The 17,709-nt window shown below is 42.9% G+C and overlaps 1 protein-coding gene across 1 annotated transcript; it reads right to left on the bottom strand.

The window, feature by feature from the left end:
* Positions 1 to 2,315: 2,315 nt before the first annotated feature.
* On the bottom strand, positions 2,316 to 17,321 carry ywhag1 (3-monooxygenase/tryptophan 5-monooxygenase activation protein, gamma polypeptide 1). Its single transcript, XM_086309763.1, has 2 exons — positions 17,066 to 17,321; positions 2,316 to 4,466 (listed from the first exon to the last, which is right to left on the bottom strand). Exons 1-2 carry the CDS (start codon positions 17,150 to 17,152, stop codon positions 3,810 to 3,812), a joined length of 744 nt encoding a protein of 247 aa, XP_086165889.1. The 5' UTR covers positions 17,153 to 17,321; the 3' UTR covers positions 2,316 to 3,809.
* Between the last annotated feature and the right edge of the window lie 388 nt (positions 17,322 to 17,709).

Here is a 17,709-nt window from a genome sequence, read left to right as displayed (position 1 = left end):
AAAAAAAGAGTATAAAGTAGTTTATGTTTATGGATGTGGGAAATATCAACCACCACTATCTCTTGTTGGTTGGGACAGCAGCTTGTCTGTCTAGACCTCTAACAGAAGATCTCCCATCGGGACTTGGGGACGTCTAGTCCATATGGATGTTTTTGTAAACTATCCCAGCCACTTCGTAGTATTTCTCATTGTATGCTGTCACAGCTTGAAGGGCCTGTTCTTGTGGTGCCATGATCAGAGCCTCTGCTTCGTCCTTTAAGCGGCCTTTTTAGCCACTGGTAGCATATCTTGATATCTTCTCTTCCTCTGTGTTGATGGCACCTCCTAAGCAGAAGCTTAATTGTGTATGTTGGTTCCCTTTTTTCATCACTGTCTATCTTCACCTGCCCGAGGCATTCTTGAAGTAGCTCATCTTGTGGGGCTATCTTCCTGATGTGTTCTGAATGCTCCATTGTCATCCTGGACTTTGGTTCTAAAACTAACCCTCACTTTTTCTTTTTCCATTGCTCATAGAGCCTCAGGGTGCTGGACTTTGGATATAGACCTCTGTGCATTGTGAGGAGGTTTTGTATCTTGAAATCAGTGGCATCCATGTGGATGGCCGGCCATTCTGTGGCCGGATTATTTTTCCAGCTGGGTAACTGATGACTATTAGGGCCTGTGTTTTAATGGCTTGCATCTTTTTCCTACTGTTCAGCTAGCCTTTCAGCACCCGTATCTGGAAGTATCTGGCTGTGACTGACCTTCGTGCATCTTTATCATGATTCTCAGTGGCCTGTGGGATAGCCAAGTACTTTTGGCTCTCCTGCACATCTGCTATTCTCCCTTCTCACAACTCCACCCCTTCAGTCCAGATCACCTTCCCTCTCTTTTCAACCATTTAACCACACATATCCAGTCCAAATGAAATCCCAATGTCCTCGCTGTAGATCCTGTAGATATGTGTGTATGTGAGTCTATACTCTGGATTATTTGCAGGTCTGATTAGCATGAATTGTCCTTATCTGTAAAATAACTGGATTGATTGGTACAGTTCACATTAGATATCTGTAGTGAAACTAGACAAACACTGAGCAACATGGACTATATCACAAAAAGCCTAAAATCCAAAACAAGTAAATTTGAGAACCTTGAGAACCCAGCCTATAATTGAGGTGTCTCATTGCAGACACACCAACGTCTGTATAAAATCAGACGTTGGTGTGTCTGGGGGGAGACTTCTGCTATGCTGTGTTGTGTTTCAACCAGGATCAGTACCAGTACATCAAATACATTCTTGGAGCTGTATTCTCAGATATGTGTGGGCTACTGCATTATGTAATTTTGTAAAGATGCTGAAGTTTGAAGAGTCATTCATTAATATTATAGGCATATAGGCATCCTCAGAAATTTTCAGAGATATTCTTAAGAGTTTAGAACAAGATGCAACCAGCATCTTGTTCTAAGTTTTCAACTTTACCGTATTTAAGTGTTGACATTCTAATGACAGCAACATTGGCTAGGAAAGTGGTGCTCCAAAAGCTGAACTGCTTTCAATTAAAAGCAATGATAATGTAGCAGGAAAGTGCTGTGCACTGAGGACCATGGGTGCTGTCAACACTTGGCTGTATAGGAAGAAAACCAAAAAACCAATGAAAAAAGACCTCTAGAGACAGGCCCTGTAAATTCATCTGTCATTCCTCTTCTGCTTGTGTAATTCAGGGTTGCTGAATGGAAAATGAAGGTAACGCTAGAGTGGCCAAAACTGCAGCCACTTGAGGCTGGCTCTAGGAGAGAGTCAATCGGCATAGTTCCAAGTTAAAATGGCCAATTTAACAACAGTTATTCAGCTGGAGCTGGTAGCCGTTTGCTAGGTGTCCGCTCTGCTAGTGATTATTAATTTCTGGCTCTCTTCCACAGTGTGTCTTTTATCCTGTCTCCTTCCCCTTAAGATCCTAACCAGTCCCGGCAGATGGCTGCCTGTCTCTGAGCCTGGTTCTGATGGAGGTTTCTTCCTGTTAAAAGGGAGTTTTTCCTCCCAACTGTCGCTTGTTGGGGTTTTCTCTGTATTTTTGTAGGGTTTTGAAGCAAAAGTTATCGTGATTTGGCGCTATTTAAATGAAACTGAATTAAATTTTGGCTCAAAAAAACCCCCCAAAAAAAACCCCAACCATTCTCTGTGAACTAATTTTGTTAAGCTTCCAAATATGCGGAGTCTCCTCACTGAAACATGAATCCATCGGCCTGTGTTGTGCTGGTCAGTGGCACAACATAAGCTAATTTGCCTTCTGCTTTTAGTCCCCCTTGCCAAGAATTGCATATCAACCATAGCGATGTCCGTAACAGATCAATTTATTGTTAACAATCACTGTTTTGGTATAGCGTACTTCAGCAAATAGAGTAAAGAAAACACAGATTAAAATAAGGTCTAACTAACAATCGCAATAAAAAGAAATAAATAGAAAATAATCCAATTAAGGTCTAGTAATTCCATGTTCATATGAATGCATAACATCTACAGTATAAGTTAATAAATTGAAGCTACTGTATAAATACATCACTAGCATGCACAAGATTGTATTATGGAGACTATTGGAGCAGTTATCATCTTACACTGAAGAAACAGTATAATAGGCAAGTGCATTTTCTCGACCAAGAAGAAACTGAAGACAAAGTAAATCCACAAACCTCATGTCTGCTTTTACAGCTTCCACTTTAACAGTGCATGTGCTCTCTGTCCACAGATCATGCTCTGTTCACTAATCGGGTCTGTGGTTCCAGGTGACATTTCAGATCAGACCCTGCCAATTGTTTTGAAGACGGCATTACTTAAAGGTGAAAATTGATGGTATTTTTCACTATCTCGATCAAATAGTTTCCTGACAAACAAAAGGAGCCGATAGAAGTAGTAACGACAATACTGACAATAAGAATTGGGTGTCCAAAAACAGTTAATTTATTTAATAAAGCACATCAGCACATGAGAGGGACAAGCTGCACTAAGTTTACTTTATGAATCTGTAGTTTTAGTTACAGTATGACCGTGTGACTGAGCAGGACAAATACCTGACACAAGCAAACAAATTTTTTTTGTTGTTGTTGTTTGTTATCAATAACAGAGACAACCTGCTTTTCATTCAACGACCATGGGCCCACGCAGTGCAACTAAAGATGTCAGTACGTTTTTACGCAATGAAGTTCAACACCCCCAGAAAAGCTCATCTTCATCTCCCAACCCACCTGCTTGCTCTCTCTCTTTCTCTCCCTCCCTTTCTTTCACCAAGAAAGTTTGTGACATTCAAGGTTACTCCATTTTTCCCGCTGCTCAAGCATCGAAACTGAATTTTCTATATGCTCCTCCCTCGTCGAATATAGCAAGACAGCTCAGCTTCATTTGCACAATGAGACCAGTCTCTGCCAGTGTGAAGGTATCAATACCCAATGGTCACACTGTGATCAATGGCATACCTCTTGCATCTACAAGTGTTTGGCAAATGCTGCAGAGGCTATCAAGGAGGGGGGTTCTTTCTTCTATTGTTTTTTTTTCTTTAACTGTAGGTTATTTCTGAAACTAAAATTCCTTCATCTGCCTACCTTTTTTTTTCACTTTAAATCTGTGGAAAAATAAAGAACTGCAGCCGCGTCAGCAACCATCGGCTTCAATAGGCCGCCGAGGTTTCACCGCCCCCCCAACCCACCCTCCTTTGTTTTTTTGTTTTTTTTGTTTTGTTTTACATTTCTAAGAACATTTTAACTATTATTATTATTTTTGTCATCATTTGTGAGCGCGTGTGTTTGTGTTGTTTTGGCAGAATGGGGTTCTAGACTCCTTAGTTGTTGCCCTCTCCTCCCTCGTCGTCCTGCTGGTCGCTCGTCCAGAGCGTCAAGTTGTCTCGTAGCAGCTGCATGATGAGAGTGGAGTCTTTGTAGGAGTCCTCGTTGAGGGTATCCAGCTCGGCAATGGCGTCATCGAAAGCTGTCTTGGCCAGGTGGCACGCCTGCTCTGGCGCGTTCTGGATCTCATAGTAGAAGACAGAGTAGTTAAGAGCCAGGCCCAGGCGGATGGGGTGGGTTGGCTGCATGTGCTCCTTGCTGATCTCGTGGGCCTCGCTGTAGGACTTCTCAGAGGACTCCACCACCGAGGCTCTCTTCTCCCCCGTTGCAACCTCGGCCAAGTAGCGGTAGTAGTCGCCCTTCATCTTCAGGTAGAACACTTTGCTCTCGTGCTGCGTCTCGTTGCAGTTCTTGATCAGGTAGTTGTCGAGGAGGTTGAGCACATCCTGGCAGACGGACTCCAGCTCCTTTTCTATCTTTTCCCGGTAGGCCCGCACCATCTCAATCTTCTTCTCATTGCCGTCAGCTGATGTCTTCTGCTCAATGCTGGAGATGACGCGCCAGGATGAACGCCTTGCCCCAACCACATTCTTATAGGCCACAGAGAGGAGGTTCCGCTCCTCGTTGGATAGTGCTTCATTCAGCTCTGTGACCTGGAAAAGCAAGAAGGAAAATGAGTTGATGGATTTTTTTCAAGTATATGAAGATGACTCAACAGCTGATATAATTTTAACAGTAAAAACTTGATTATTTGTTCACTTGTTAAACTAAAACAGTCACAAGATGCCCACCAACTACATCCCAATACTACAGCCGCTGCATTAGCAAATGAAACCACGCCTCCAGCATGTGACATCACCCTGTGAGGTAACTGCTCATTGGCTATCAGCAGCTCTGAAAGCTGGTTTTGTTTGGTTTTGACAGGCCTGTGTCTGGCTCGAGGATTTAATCCTTTATATCCCACAGAGACTGTGCAGCTGAGGCATCTTTACAGACCTTTCTTAAATATAAAGCCTGTTGTTACTTTCTTTTTCAGCACAGTACAGTTTCGTGAGCGTGACCAAGCAGTGACCAATCACAGTGAGCAGGCCTTCACAATGCCTGTACTGAACACCACACCGGTTACCATACAACTGATAGGACTTACATGCATACAAATAGGGAAACCTCAGACAGATTTTGTGCATTTTAACATTCATACTTGTAGAGAAATTTCTTTGGACTACTAGTGTCTTTTCTGTACCAACTTTTAAGGCAACCCATGCAAACATAGGCATTATCTTCATTTGTTGTGAATAATTTCCAATATTTCATTAAAAATACAAGTGGTCAGCCTCATAATAAAAGACAAACTTCCCAGCTGTCAAAGTAATTTTATGGGATTCATCCTCTGGGGATTAGGATTGTCTGTAGAAGGCACACAAGAACAGAAAATATCTCGTCTACACCCTGATTTGGTCGGTGTGTGAATGTAAGGTGACACACTGTTGCCACAGTGTTAAGAAATTAGCATGTGTCAACTGCATAGTAAAATGTGTTCTTCAGAGATTGCGTAAGTGTGTTTGTCAGAGTACACACAATGGGGTCTTGCTCAGCAGCACTGAAAGAGTGGAAAGCTTAACCCTTTGACCTTTGTGGTTCATCAGTCACTATAACACCTCTGTCATATGCACAACAGAACCTCCAAGCCTCGGTGAACTGTTTCCGCCTTTACGTTTACTCCCAATTTTGCTGTAAATTTTCTACCTTGTTAATCCATGAAGTAGCCATAACTCTGGGTTGAATTTTAAAAGGGAGGGTGAAGGAGCAATCTGTGATCCAATCTCCAGTTTCCATGGTGACCACAAAATCTGCTTCATTTATGAGCGCCTTTGTTTTTCGTTTATAAATTATATCTCTGTTAGAGAAACTGGCCATGAGCTGCTCATGGTGAGGATGCTGCCATGGTTGATGATGTAGTGAAAGCTACAGCATGTTAGGGACGAGTAAAAACGGTTAAAACAAAACATTAAATAATTGTTTCATGAAGGGTCAGAGGACGGCGACTGGTTTACCGAACACATTAATGCTGACCAAAGGATTCTGGACACATAAGCCTTCCTTTCTCCCATTAGATCAGATGAAACGGTTACAAACAAACAAACAAAACAATGTGCAGAGCACTTTAAATATCAATTTCAGTCAGCAGGGCGGATAAATATATAAAAAAAGTCTGAATTGAAGTGATGTAACTCAGCCTTGCTCAGAATAACAATAACTTTGCGTTCTATTGGCATTTCATGCGATTTTAATAATCTCTCATCCTGTTTTATTGTGCCATCATAGCATCAAGCTTTACGTTTTTATGGCAAAGCTAAACATCAGTATGCAATCGTTCCACTAGCAGAGCTTTACAGGTGTAATCTTGTTCACTAAGGAGTGTTTCTACACAGGACAAACATTACAATTGTCATAAATGAGACCTCTGTACTGTGAAAGAATGAAGACAGGGAAACAATAAAAGGACAGAGTACATAATGATCCCACTTAGAAGAACAGGAGAAAGCTTGCCCAGCCTTCTGCCCATCAGTCCTTCCTTAACACACCCTCAACACTCTTCCTCATCCCATTAATTTACAATTAGCGTATACAAGTATCTGACCAACAGTGAATGCAACCAGCAAGAGTGGGTCACTGCTGGAGCAGCAGAGAAGTCAGAAAAATAAGGCCTACTCAATCCATCTGTACAAACATGGCTGCCTTTGTTTCAGGAGGCTGCACAGTGATCAGAAAGCCCTGACGGAAGCTGGGGTGTGGGGATGACAATGGAGCTCTGTCTACCCATAAAGCTCATCAATCGCGCCTGCTCTCGTGACTGGTCCTTACACAAGGCAGTCAAAGTCCCAAACAACTGCGTGTTAATGCAAACAAAGGCCAGGCAGAACAATCGATAACTTCCTCTTTGACAGCTCTCCGTGTGGCTGTTAATATCACAGAGAGAGCTGTGGGGCCGTGAGGGTGTTGGGCCCAAGTAGAATCTGGGTTCGAACTTGAAGCTCGAACCTTCCATTTCCATTTTAATAGCTTGCAATCCCATAGATTCCCATTCTCCCTGTTACCCCATGCCTTACTTCTGTGTTTTCCTTTGCTCATTTACTCCCCCTACCTGATGTGACAACCCCCCCCCCCCTTCTGACCCTCTTTCAAGCAGGCAAACACAAAGGCGCCATGGACCACCTGACGTCATTGGCAGAATGAATAGGGTTAGCCAATTTAGCCACAAGTCAAGTAGCTCTTTGTTACTATGTTACTTGCATATGCTATTTTTTTCCCATAAGTATGGCTAATGTTTGTATCCAGCTATATCACACAAAAAGAATCGATCATGCAAAAGGAATAAGAAAGATGGGAATAAGAAATATGTAGGCTAGGGACTAGGATTGAGGGATGCCAAACACTAATTAATGTAATTTGGGGCTTTGTTATAGTCACAGAACGGGCAACACACAGCATAACCAAAAGTGAAGGAAAACATTGGCTTAATTGGGTACTAACACACATACACGTGCCCATTATTACAGAGTAATTGCCTATTAAATAAATATAATAATAAAATGTATCTACGGGATCAAACTGCCAGTTGTCTCAGATGTTCAAAGGTGACATTCGAGCTACAAAAGACGCATGATCATGGTGTGGAATTACTAGAGAATAATATTCCTCTTTGACAGCATTATTGGTGCAAAAATTGGTGTCTGAGGAGGATGTGCGGAAGTGCTTCAGGAAGGTGAACGCACGCAAAGCTACTGGTCCGGACGGGATTCCCGGCCGCGTCCTCAGGTCATGCGCGGCTCAGCTGGCTGGAGTGTTCACGCACATCTTCAACCTTTCCCTCTCTCTGTCTGTAGTCCCAGCCTGCTTCAAAATGGCCACCATCGTCCCTGTACCCAAATCCTCCACCATCTCCTCATTGAACGACTGGCGACCTGTAGCCCTGACCCCCATCGTAAGCAAATGCTTCGAGAAGCTGGTCAGGGACTTCATCTGCTCTGCACTACCCGACTCACTGGACCCTCTACAGTTTGCATACCGCCACAACAGGTCCACTGATGATGCCATAGCCCTGACACTACACACTGCCCTGTCACACCTGGAGAAGAGAGACACGTATGTGAGGATGCTGTTTGTAGATTACAGCTCAGCATTCAATACCATCGTTCCCTCGAAGCTGGACAGGAAACTGCAGGATCTAGGACTGAGCAGCTCCCTCTGCAGCTGGATCCTTAGCTTCCTGTCTGACAGACGCCAGGTGGTCAGACTGGGCAGCATCACCTCATCCCCCATCACACTGAACACTGGTGCTCCACAGGGGTGTGTACTGAGCCCTCTCCTGTACTCACTCTACACCTACGACTGCACAGCCACTAACAGCTCCAACATCATTGTGAAGTTTGCGGACGACACTACAGTGGTGGGTCTTATCACCAACGGTGATGAGACGGCTTACAGGGAGGAGGTCAGCGCCCTGACCCACTGGTGTCAAGACAACCATCTCACCCTCAACGTCGCAAAGACAAAGGAGTTGATAGTGGACTTCCGGAGGTGCAGAGAAGTACACACCCCCATCACCATCAACGGCGCTGCTGTGGAGAGAGTGAGCAGCTTCCGGTTCCTTGGAGTACATCTGGCTGAGGATCTTACGTGGTCAGTACACACAAACAAAACAGTGAAGAAGGCGCAGCAGCGCCTCTTCTTTCTCAGGAGACTGAAAAGATTCGGCATGAGCCCCCGCATCCTCAGGACCTTCTATCACTGTGCCATTGAGAGCATCCTCACTGGATGCATCACCACCTGGTATGGCAACAGCACCGCCTACAACCGCAAAGCTCTCCAGCGAGTAGTGCGGTGCTCTGAACGGATAATTGGAGGTGAGCTTCCCTCCCTCCAAGACATCTACAGGAAGCGGTGCCTGAGGAAAGCGGGGAGGATCATCAAGGACTCCAGTCACCCCAGCCATAAACTGTTCAGACTGCTTCCATCAGGAAGGAGGTTCTGCAGCATCCGGTCCCGTACCAGCAGACTGAGAGACAGCTTTTTCCATCAGGCCATCAGACTGCTGAACACGTCATAGACACCTCAGCTTCACTACTGGAACTTCAACATTATGCACTCCACACTGTATATAAATGCCACTTGTTTTGCACATATTCAACTCTGTATATTTTATATATTTTTTTATTATTATTATTATTATTATTATTATTATTTATTTATTTATTTTTTAAATTTTTTTTTAACTATTTAATTTGTAAAAATGTGCATACACACACACACCACACACACACACACACACACGTAGGAAAATATTTAGTATACACATCCAGAAATGCATACACTATTATATATTGTACATATATTTATTAGTTTCAGGTTGGCCATTCTTGTATTTTGCTCGTTTGTGTTGTTGTGTTTGCACATCTCTGTTGCTTGTGGGGCTCGCACACAAGAATTTCACTCGCATGTGCTGTGCCAGTGTGCCTGCACATGTGATGTGACAATAAAAGTGATTTGATTTGATTTGATTTGAAAAGGGCTGGCCTGTCATCTTTCTAAAGTCTTCATCCCTTTCAGGGCCATTCAGGCCCCCAACAAATAACCCGCATCAGGTTGTTGAAGCAGTAAAGACACAACTTCAATAATTCTTCTAAAAATATGACATTTGCCATCACTATGATGATGATCATCATTTGTAACCTAGACAGGTTACACATCTAGATTCCATGAATTCAGAACACACAAACACACACAGGCAGAACTCTTTCCTGGTCAGTTTTATAAATATAGGCCTGGTAACTGTGTTGCTGACTGACACTGACTCTGTCGCCATACAAGATTCATTCTACAGTATAACAGCAAAAACACGCCGGCATGATGACTATAAACACCTTCAGGTGAACAGGAACTTTGAAGGAAAACACACAGTGCTGCCCTGGTGGTGGCATGTCTCTTTAAGCACCGGGTGATGAAATGTGATCCTAGAAGTCTGGTTTGTGTAACTGGTTAATGTGTATAGAGACTTATCGGACCAAAAGGAGGCAATTTTACAACTCTGGAATGCTCTTGGAGCAATAATGGGTCTTAGAAGAAAAAAAAATTATACTACAGGTCTGGGGTAGGCGTGTCAGCGAGAGGCCTTACGATGCTCTAGCATTTTATGTCCCTGCTCTCCATTTGTCACACGTCTGTGGGGAAAAGTCGACATCAAGATAATAAGAAGCTGTTGAACTGCACACACTGGTGCTAATGTGAGAACAGCTCTGAGATGCTGTAAAATAAGCATGATTATAGTGTATGTAGGTGGGTCCAGTGGGCGTTTTTCATAGTGCCTTTGTGACTCAACAGTGAGTCAAAAATCATTTCAGGCCATCCGTGAGTGTCCCAAGATGACTGTGGGTACGTTCATGATTGGACTGAGGTTTCGGAGTACGTTCTTACCCTCGAAAGACAAAGAATAAGAACATGACACTTTCTATGCCAAAGACCTGAAGCAAAAACTACAAAATGATGATAAACAGGAAATGGTGAGTTACAAACATTTTGTGGGCTTATAAACCCAGGATGGATGGAAGTAGTGGCATACACCATACACCAGTGGTGCCATGTTACCTCTCTACTTAGATTCAACGTAAAAATTAAGCAGTGATTAAAAGCTACCACTAAGGGCTTTGGAGAAGAATTTAAAGTGTCACTAGAAGTAGGGCTGCCACAAACGATTATTTTGATAGTCGACTAGTCACCGATTATTTTTGCAATTAGTAGACTAATCAGATCATGCATCCATTGGACATAAAACGTACGGCTTATTGCACCAGCATGCGTCTGCTCTTATATAACTATCATTAGCTTACAGCTTTAAGTGTTTAAGGTATGTGCTAACTAAAAATAAAGACAAGTTGATGGTTTATTAAATTTTAATGAAATTTGCAGACTGTTTCAGTGAAGTTTAAGAAACTCCTTGCTATCTAAAATATAACGGGACACCGGAGTATATTCTCGAGCATCTCACACTTCTGATAATCAGCTGTCTGCTTGACGTTTATTCAGCTGTGTAAAAACTATAACTTTAATCTCAGCCAGACCGATTTACTCAAGAACAAATAAAATACTAAAAAAAAGCCAAACGATAACATTTTTAAGTTATCTAAGTGACTTATATATGTTTAACCTGAGTAGCGAAAGACGGCGGTGGGTTTGAAAATGATTTGCCGGGAGTCCGGTGTTCTCATGGCCTCTAGTGAGCCTTTCCCCCGGCTAGCTATCGAGCTAGTGGGTAACAGACGTCTCCGAAAATGTCGGCGCACTTTTGAAAATATGTGGTGTCTTGATAAACTGGTTTACACAGTTACAGTCTCGCCTGAAAATATGTTAAACTTTTATTTTGTGACCCAGAAAGAATAATAAGAGTAATATTAAAACTAACTAGCTGCCGCCATTGTTGAAAACTGAGCTGGGCTGCGCTATGAATTCTGGGACAAAGCTACTTCTTCTTCTGGGTTTAATGGCAGCTGGCATCCTTGTACATGCAGTGCTGCCATCTTCTGTTTCAGTCCGTTATTACACTCTTAAATCCTACTACTTATTCCTGCGTCTTTTGTGATCTTACAAAGCTTCAAACGACGCGTTGACTATTAAATCAGTCGAAATCGTCGACGTAATCGTGACTAGTTGACTAATTGTGGCAGCCCTAACTAGAAGGCAGCATCCAGAACATAATTCACGTTTTGTCTCGAAGGGACTGGCCTTTTAAAATGGCCAGGAGGACAGATACCTCTGTGTATTTAAGGGAAAACACCTTTTGTGAAGATGGAAGTTGTAATATCATGGTTTGTTACCACTGTTTTGACAAGTCAGACTCTTTGTAATAAGTACCCAAGTACATAATAATGATAATTATGTTACTGCAAATACTGACTGTAATTAAGAGGCAAAACTAGGGGGAAAAAACTTATATATACTTTTGACCTCTGTAAGTAGATCAGACTTTTGGAATATAATTTTTGACAGCTGTGATCGAGCCACAGATCGAGGCCTAAAGGTATACCAGAAAAGCAGCGCTCTCCATCAGTTTCCCTGACAAGCCCCTTGGTCCAAATTTGTTCTTTCCATTTCTTTAACAGTCAATCAGAGCTGCTGCAACAACATAACGGTCACTTAACAGAAAATGGGGAAAAAGGAAACACAGTCAGAAAAGGCAGTTAAATAATTTTAAAAAATGCTACATAATTTTAGAATTAAATAGCTACTCTATTATACATGACTCTGGTCTCTGCCTCACCTCACCCCAACCTGTCATGGCAGATGTCTGTCCCTCTCGGCTGGAGGTTTCTTCCTGTTAAAAGGGAGTTTTTCCTTCCCACAGTTGCCAAGTGATCATAGGGGGTTGCCTAATTGTTAGGATTTTCTCTCTATTTTGTATAGTCTTTACCTTACAATTTTTAAGTGCCTTGAGGTGAATGTTGTTGCGATTTGGTGGTATATAATTGAAATTAAATTGAATGTCATTGCTATTGTTATTGTAAAGTTATAAATGATACTGAAATGCGGTAATAGTCACGTTAACCAATTAGTCTTTTTCATATATTTTGTTCTCTCTATTATCTCTGAAGAAATAGAGGAGGAGGAACCGTCACTGCCTGTATGGACCAGGCTCCTTTCATTTACAGTATATTGGTAGTTCCGTAATAACAGCCTGTCAGTTTTACATACTGTGTATTACGCTGTATTTCTGCACTCATCCTAAAGTGATCACCACCTGCAAAACAGAATGTATTTTTGCCCCCACACAATCTTTGGTTCCTCAGGATTACTTACAACTGCTGCAGGTACAGAAAATGCTGAATAGAAAACATCTGTAATTTAGCAAGCGATTGTTTCTGGGGGGAAAAATAAATAAATAAACCACAAGTCTTGACAGCTTTGCAGCCTAACCTATTTGAAGAGCTCTGTCTTGCACCTGCTGTTATTAACCATGATTTGTTTATCGAACAGCAAAAGCTTTTATAGCCATTACATATTAAACTGAGGTGCAGTGTATGGAGCAGCTGCAGCACAATACTTTTGCTAATGCACTGAATGGGGAATAATGGGCTCAGTTTATTAAGTGTGATGGAAGCCTTGGCTCTCTGTGCCATGCACTTCCTAAGACAAAGAAATAAGCTCTCCAACAGGGTGTGTTATGTTGGGGGGGGGGGGGGGGGGGGGGGGGGAGTGGAGGGAGGAGGCTTATTCAAACTAATGGGGTCAAGTCAACACAATGTACAACTACCTATGGTGACTTAGTTAAATGCGTGTGTTAAAGTGCAGCAGCTCTGGCTGCCTGCCTTCTCATAAACATATGTTCATACACAGTAAACCGGCCTCTTAGCCGCTGTTGCTATGTAACTCAAACAAAAGATGGTAAGGTCTTTCAGATCAACATTGCAAATCTGCAAATAAAATGAAGAAAAAAAAAAAGCCAAATATGTCCATAAACTTGAGCAACCATGACTACAAAACTTTTGGGCCAAACGGGATTGTCACCGCCCACATTTACTGAACATGACAGAAGCTGGCTCTCTAAATTAAAAAAAACAGAAAGCAGAAGAAACAGAGCAAGGGAGAGAGAGCGATTGACGCCCCTTTCAGACATGGCCCCTGTTTTCATTAACCTCAAGGAGTCTGAATCTCTTTCATGTCCATCTGATCGCCGCGGACGCTTTCCTATTTAAAAGTTATGATGACAATCAAACCAATTAACATTTACTGATCACTTAGAAAGCAACACAGGGCTCAGGCTTCGTGCAGCCACATTAATAGATGTGCATGTCTTATGAGTACAGTTGCTTCCATTAACATGAACTACGGCCATTTTTATACACGGTTCCTCCATTTTTGCAGGTTTTCAAATTAATTGTGCAGATGACTTAAAATGGTTCATTTTTAATACTTTAATAATCTTTTGTAGTCAGTGAATGCTTTAAGACAGAAACTACAGATTTCCCTCCCCTGAGATGCTCTACCACTGAAAAACAATCTCTGCCCCTATCACCATCATCGATCAACACCAGCGACTGGCTTTGTGCCCATGCCATAAAATTACCTCCATCATGCTGATGTGGTATGCTCCGAACTGACAGTGGTCAACTTAGAAATTTTGCCATGTCTGTTGATTGAGGCTGTATTGGACTGACTAATTACAGAATTCTCGCTCCGCAAAAAACATACAGACTTGAGTGGATGTGTGAATTAAGCTTAAGTGATCAAAGAGATGAATATTTCCCGTGTATGAAAACAGGTTAAGAAAATTATCTCAAATGTAGCATTAGTTGTGTAATCTCTATTAAGTAATCTATTAATCAATTAAAAATTAATAATTAATAACTAATATTTCTGATTAGCCACCACTGGCTAAATGTCAGTAATCTTATTGGATGATCTGATATCATCGTGTTGGTGTTGTTCCCAGATCATCATGAAAATGTTATTCCAGGTTCAACATTGCAAGTGACCAATCACATTGTTGTGACGTTATTCTTTTGCGCGCCAATCCATTCGTTCATTTATGAAATTCCAAAGTTGCAAGGACAATATCAATTCTGCTTACCGTTTATTAAAGGGTTGGTTAGGGTTAGGGTCCGTTGATCGGCAGACAGAGGCGGTTTCTCGCAGCTTAAGCACAGTTTTTTGTTTCACGCCAGTTTTTCCCAAAGTCGCAAAAGTATGACGTCACAACATTCTGATTGGTCACTTGCAATGTTGATCCTGGAGCAACATTTAGGATGATGATCTGGGAACAACACCAACACGACGATATCAGATCGTGCAATGTTATCGGTGTTATGATTTAATAGTTTTATCAGTTCTGCATATTGTTCTTTGTGTGAGTCACTGTGTGGCACAGTGACAAACTTCTTTACTTCAGTGGAACAGGGGTTTTGTCACTATTACAAAACACAGGCAGAGTAACACCGGGTACTGTGTCATGTGTTTGTAGCATATGGTTATCGATGAGTACTTCAACATGACTCAAGAACTGTAATTTGTCTTGTTTTAAAGATTTTTTTTTTGTCTCGGCTATGTGAACCTGACAGGCCGCTTCCAAATAGTGTGGTAGTTCTGGATCAGGATAGCACTTATGTTAAAAAATTTAAGAAAATAGTTCCAGAGACAACATCTAGCTCCATCATTTTTGGTAGGATTTCTGAGATCCTAAAATATGTCAAATTGCTAACACAGATTTATTGTATTATCTGTGATTATCATATTTTTGTCAAATTAGGGAGACCTCATAGTTACTTTTTGTGGAGATGTTTTAGTTGGACTAATTAATGAAATAAGCTTCTCTGGATATGGTTAATTTCTTAAAAATCAACAGCTAGATCTATTGAAGTAATAACTTATTCATGTTGTAGAAAGTAGAACTGAAGCTGGGACATGCTGTTCTGTAATCAAATTTGAAGACAGTGGTGAAAACTCCCAACAGCAGCCCAGAAACCATATCATTCATTCTGGTAGGGCCCAGCTCCTTAGCTTAAAGCCTGACAAATCCTCCTGGGGACGCTCCGTCCTTCTGGTTATTTGGTTCCGTTGCCACCGGGGCGGTTGCCATGCCTGCAGTGGCAAGGGATTCCCCTCAAACGATGGGCGAGGCAGCAGACACACCCCACTGCCCAGTGGTGCAGAGAGACAGGCTGGGTGAGGGGCAGCTTGTTCTCTCACTCTCTGACTCGGCACAAATGGGAAGGGGTGGAGCCCCCCTCTCTGGCACTGCCACTACAAGCCGGTCCTGGAAAGCAGCATGCAGTACGGCCTTTAAAATACTCTGACAGCTTACTAGTTGAGTCTTGGAGATGACGACCATGAATAGAAAGCAGCTCTGTTAACTGAAAACGGCCATAACAGATGATCATGTAGAAATGATCATGTAGAAATATGACACGAGAAAACTCTTTATCTCTTATCTTAAGAGCAAAAAAAGACACTAGCCATAATCTCCATGTCCATTATTTTAAATAAAGTAGCTCAGGTCAACCCAGCATTCACTGACTTCTATTTCTCTGTGAGATGGCTCAGACTGCCCTGATGCTGTGAGATGCACTGCCAGTGAAATGGTGCACTACGGTTGGACCTGTGCTGCATCCTGGCAGATGCTGCGGCACGCCTCTGTGTGGGGAACCTGCTGTAAGAGGTCGAGGACGCAGGGATGCGGTTGCTACAGAAGCATCGACTGAACACTGGCGCTTCCATCACGCTCACGCGAGTGTGCATTTGCTGCAATATGGCATCTACCGAATGGATGATTCTGGAAAGTCGTCCGTGCACCGACACCCACGTCTGAAAGGTGGATACACTTCTGTGCGCCCCTTCTGCGCAAATCGATTTGCGAGCAACCTTCAGCCAACATTGCCCCTTTCTCACTGCGCCAAATGTGCAGAAGAGACGGTGCCCGAGAAGGAGGGGGTAGGGTATTTCACATTAAGTCGAGGGCTCTTTATTTGGTTTAAACCGGAACACGAGCAGCCTGCGATGTCACTCTCATCATCATTGGTACCAACCCAGCTCGTTCTCTGCTCCCAGACGATATGCGTATCTGTCGATCAGGATCCCTTTGACTGTGAACCCATGATTGATTCAGACAGATGATGACTCAGTGGCTTCTTATCGCCATTCTGCGACTCATTTCTCTCTCGGTTCTTGTTGCACCCGGGCAGCCCGGCCGGTTACGAAGGAGCCTGGCAAAAGGCACCGCCCCAAGATCAGACAGTCCGCATTTCAAACGACCACAATCCACTACAGTACCCATCCGATACCCCCTCCCCCGATTTACTGTAAATCACCGATTTTCACTGAGCTTCGATGTATGTGATCAATTTCACTGATATATCTGCTGTGTGAACGGTGAACACAGGGCCTCTTCAAAATGATGTAGCCCAAATCTTTTTACAGCCTGTCCCTATCATACTCACAGACGTGCATTCCTCACAAATGCGATCTTTTATCATAAGTTTCATACACCAATTGTCCTCGGCTTGTCCACTTAAGCCCAAATGTGCTGTGACACACAGGCACAGTCCCCTGCCCCACCGTTAGGTCTGTACAGCCTTGAAACATTTATCTCTCTCACACACACACACACATACACACACACACACACACAGAGAGAGCTTGTTGAGGTTACTTATGACAGAAAATGACAAAGAGAAAAGAAAGGTCATTACAGAGGAAGCCTACTTACCGATTTCATGCAAGCTGCCATATCATCATACCTCTCTGCCTGCTCGGCCAGCCTGGCTTTCTGCACCAGTTGCTCGCGGTCTACCATTTTAGAAAGAGGTCGTGCGTGTGAGTGTGTGGAGTGTTTCTAAACCTGCGTGTGTGTGTTTTTCGGAGCTAAAATCGTAATGTGAAAGTTTTCAGTGCAGAGTAACAGCGCCAGATCCTGTCGCTGCAGCTGCTGCCTGCTGTCTGTGTGCCTGCCGACGGGACACCCCTCCCCCTCCGAGCGCTTTTCCTCGATTGTGTCACCACCCAAAAAGGCGTGTCCTCGCAGAGTGATGTAACGACCCTGGCAGCCTGGAGAAACTGACAGTGCAGCCCGTTGCCCTACACTTGGGCTAGTCAGACTGCAAATGTGAAAAGAAGGTGATCTTTTTTTTATTAGGCAGAGTGCATCGTTGTTATGGAGCTTTCATCCCAAAAGTAGAGCTTGATTGTCAGGTAGGAGAAAGTGCAAACTACCAGTAGAACACAAAAGCAGCTATAACAAGGGCCTAATTGATCTAATTTCCCTATCTAATAGAGATGCTTTGTTTCATTATCTAAAAAGACTGATTGAAGACTCTTTGATAAGAACATGGTACACAAAAACGGGTTAAAAGG

The sequence above is a fragment of the Aulonocara sp. 'chitande type north' Nkhata Bay genome, linkage group LG10, assembly GCF_057382095.1.
Source record: "Aulonocara sp. 'chitande type north' Nkhata Bay isolate Kocher_YH1m ecotype deep benthic linkage group LG10, A_spYH_male_GT1.1, whole genome shotgun sequence".
Classification (NCBI taxonomy): Eukaryota; Metazoa; Chordata; class Actinopteri; order Cichliformes; family Cichlidae; genus Aulonocara; species Aulonocara sp. 'chitande type north' Nkhata Bay.
The sequence above is the reverse complement of the archived record's forward strand: the minus strand, read 5'-3'. Positions and strand labels throughout refer to the sequence as shown.

What these genes read in the sequence shown, in the direction of transcription:
- ywhag1 (XM_086309763.1), bottom strand. Translation starts at nt 17,152, where the DNA reads ATGGTAGACCGCGAGCAACTGGTGCAGAAAGCCAGGCTGGCCGAGCAG. An exon ending in TGGCAGCTTGCATGAAATCG is followed by an intron (nt 4,467 to 17,065) that starts GTAAGTAGGCTT and finishes TTGCTTTTCCAG; the next exon opens with GTCACAGAGCTGAATGAAGC.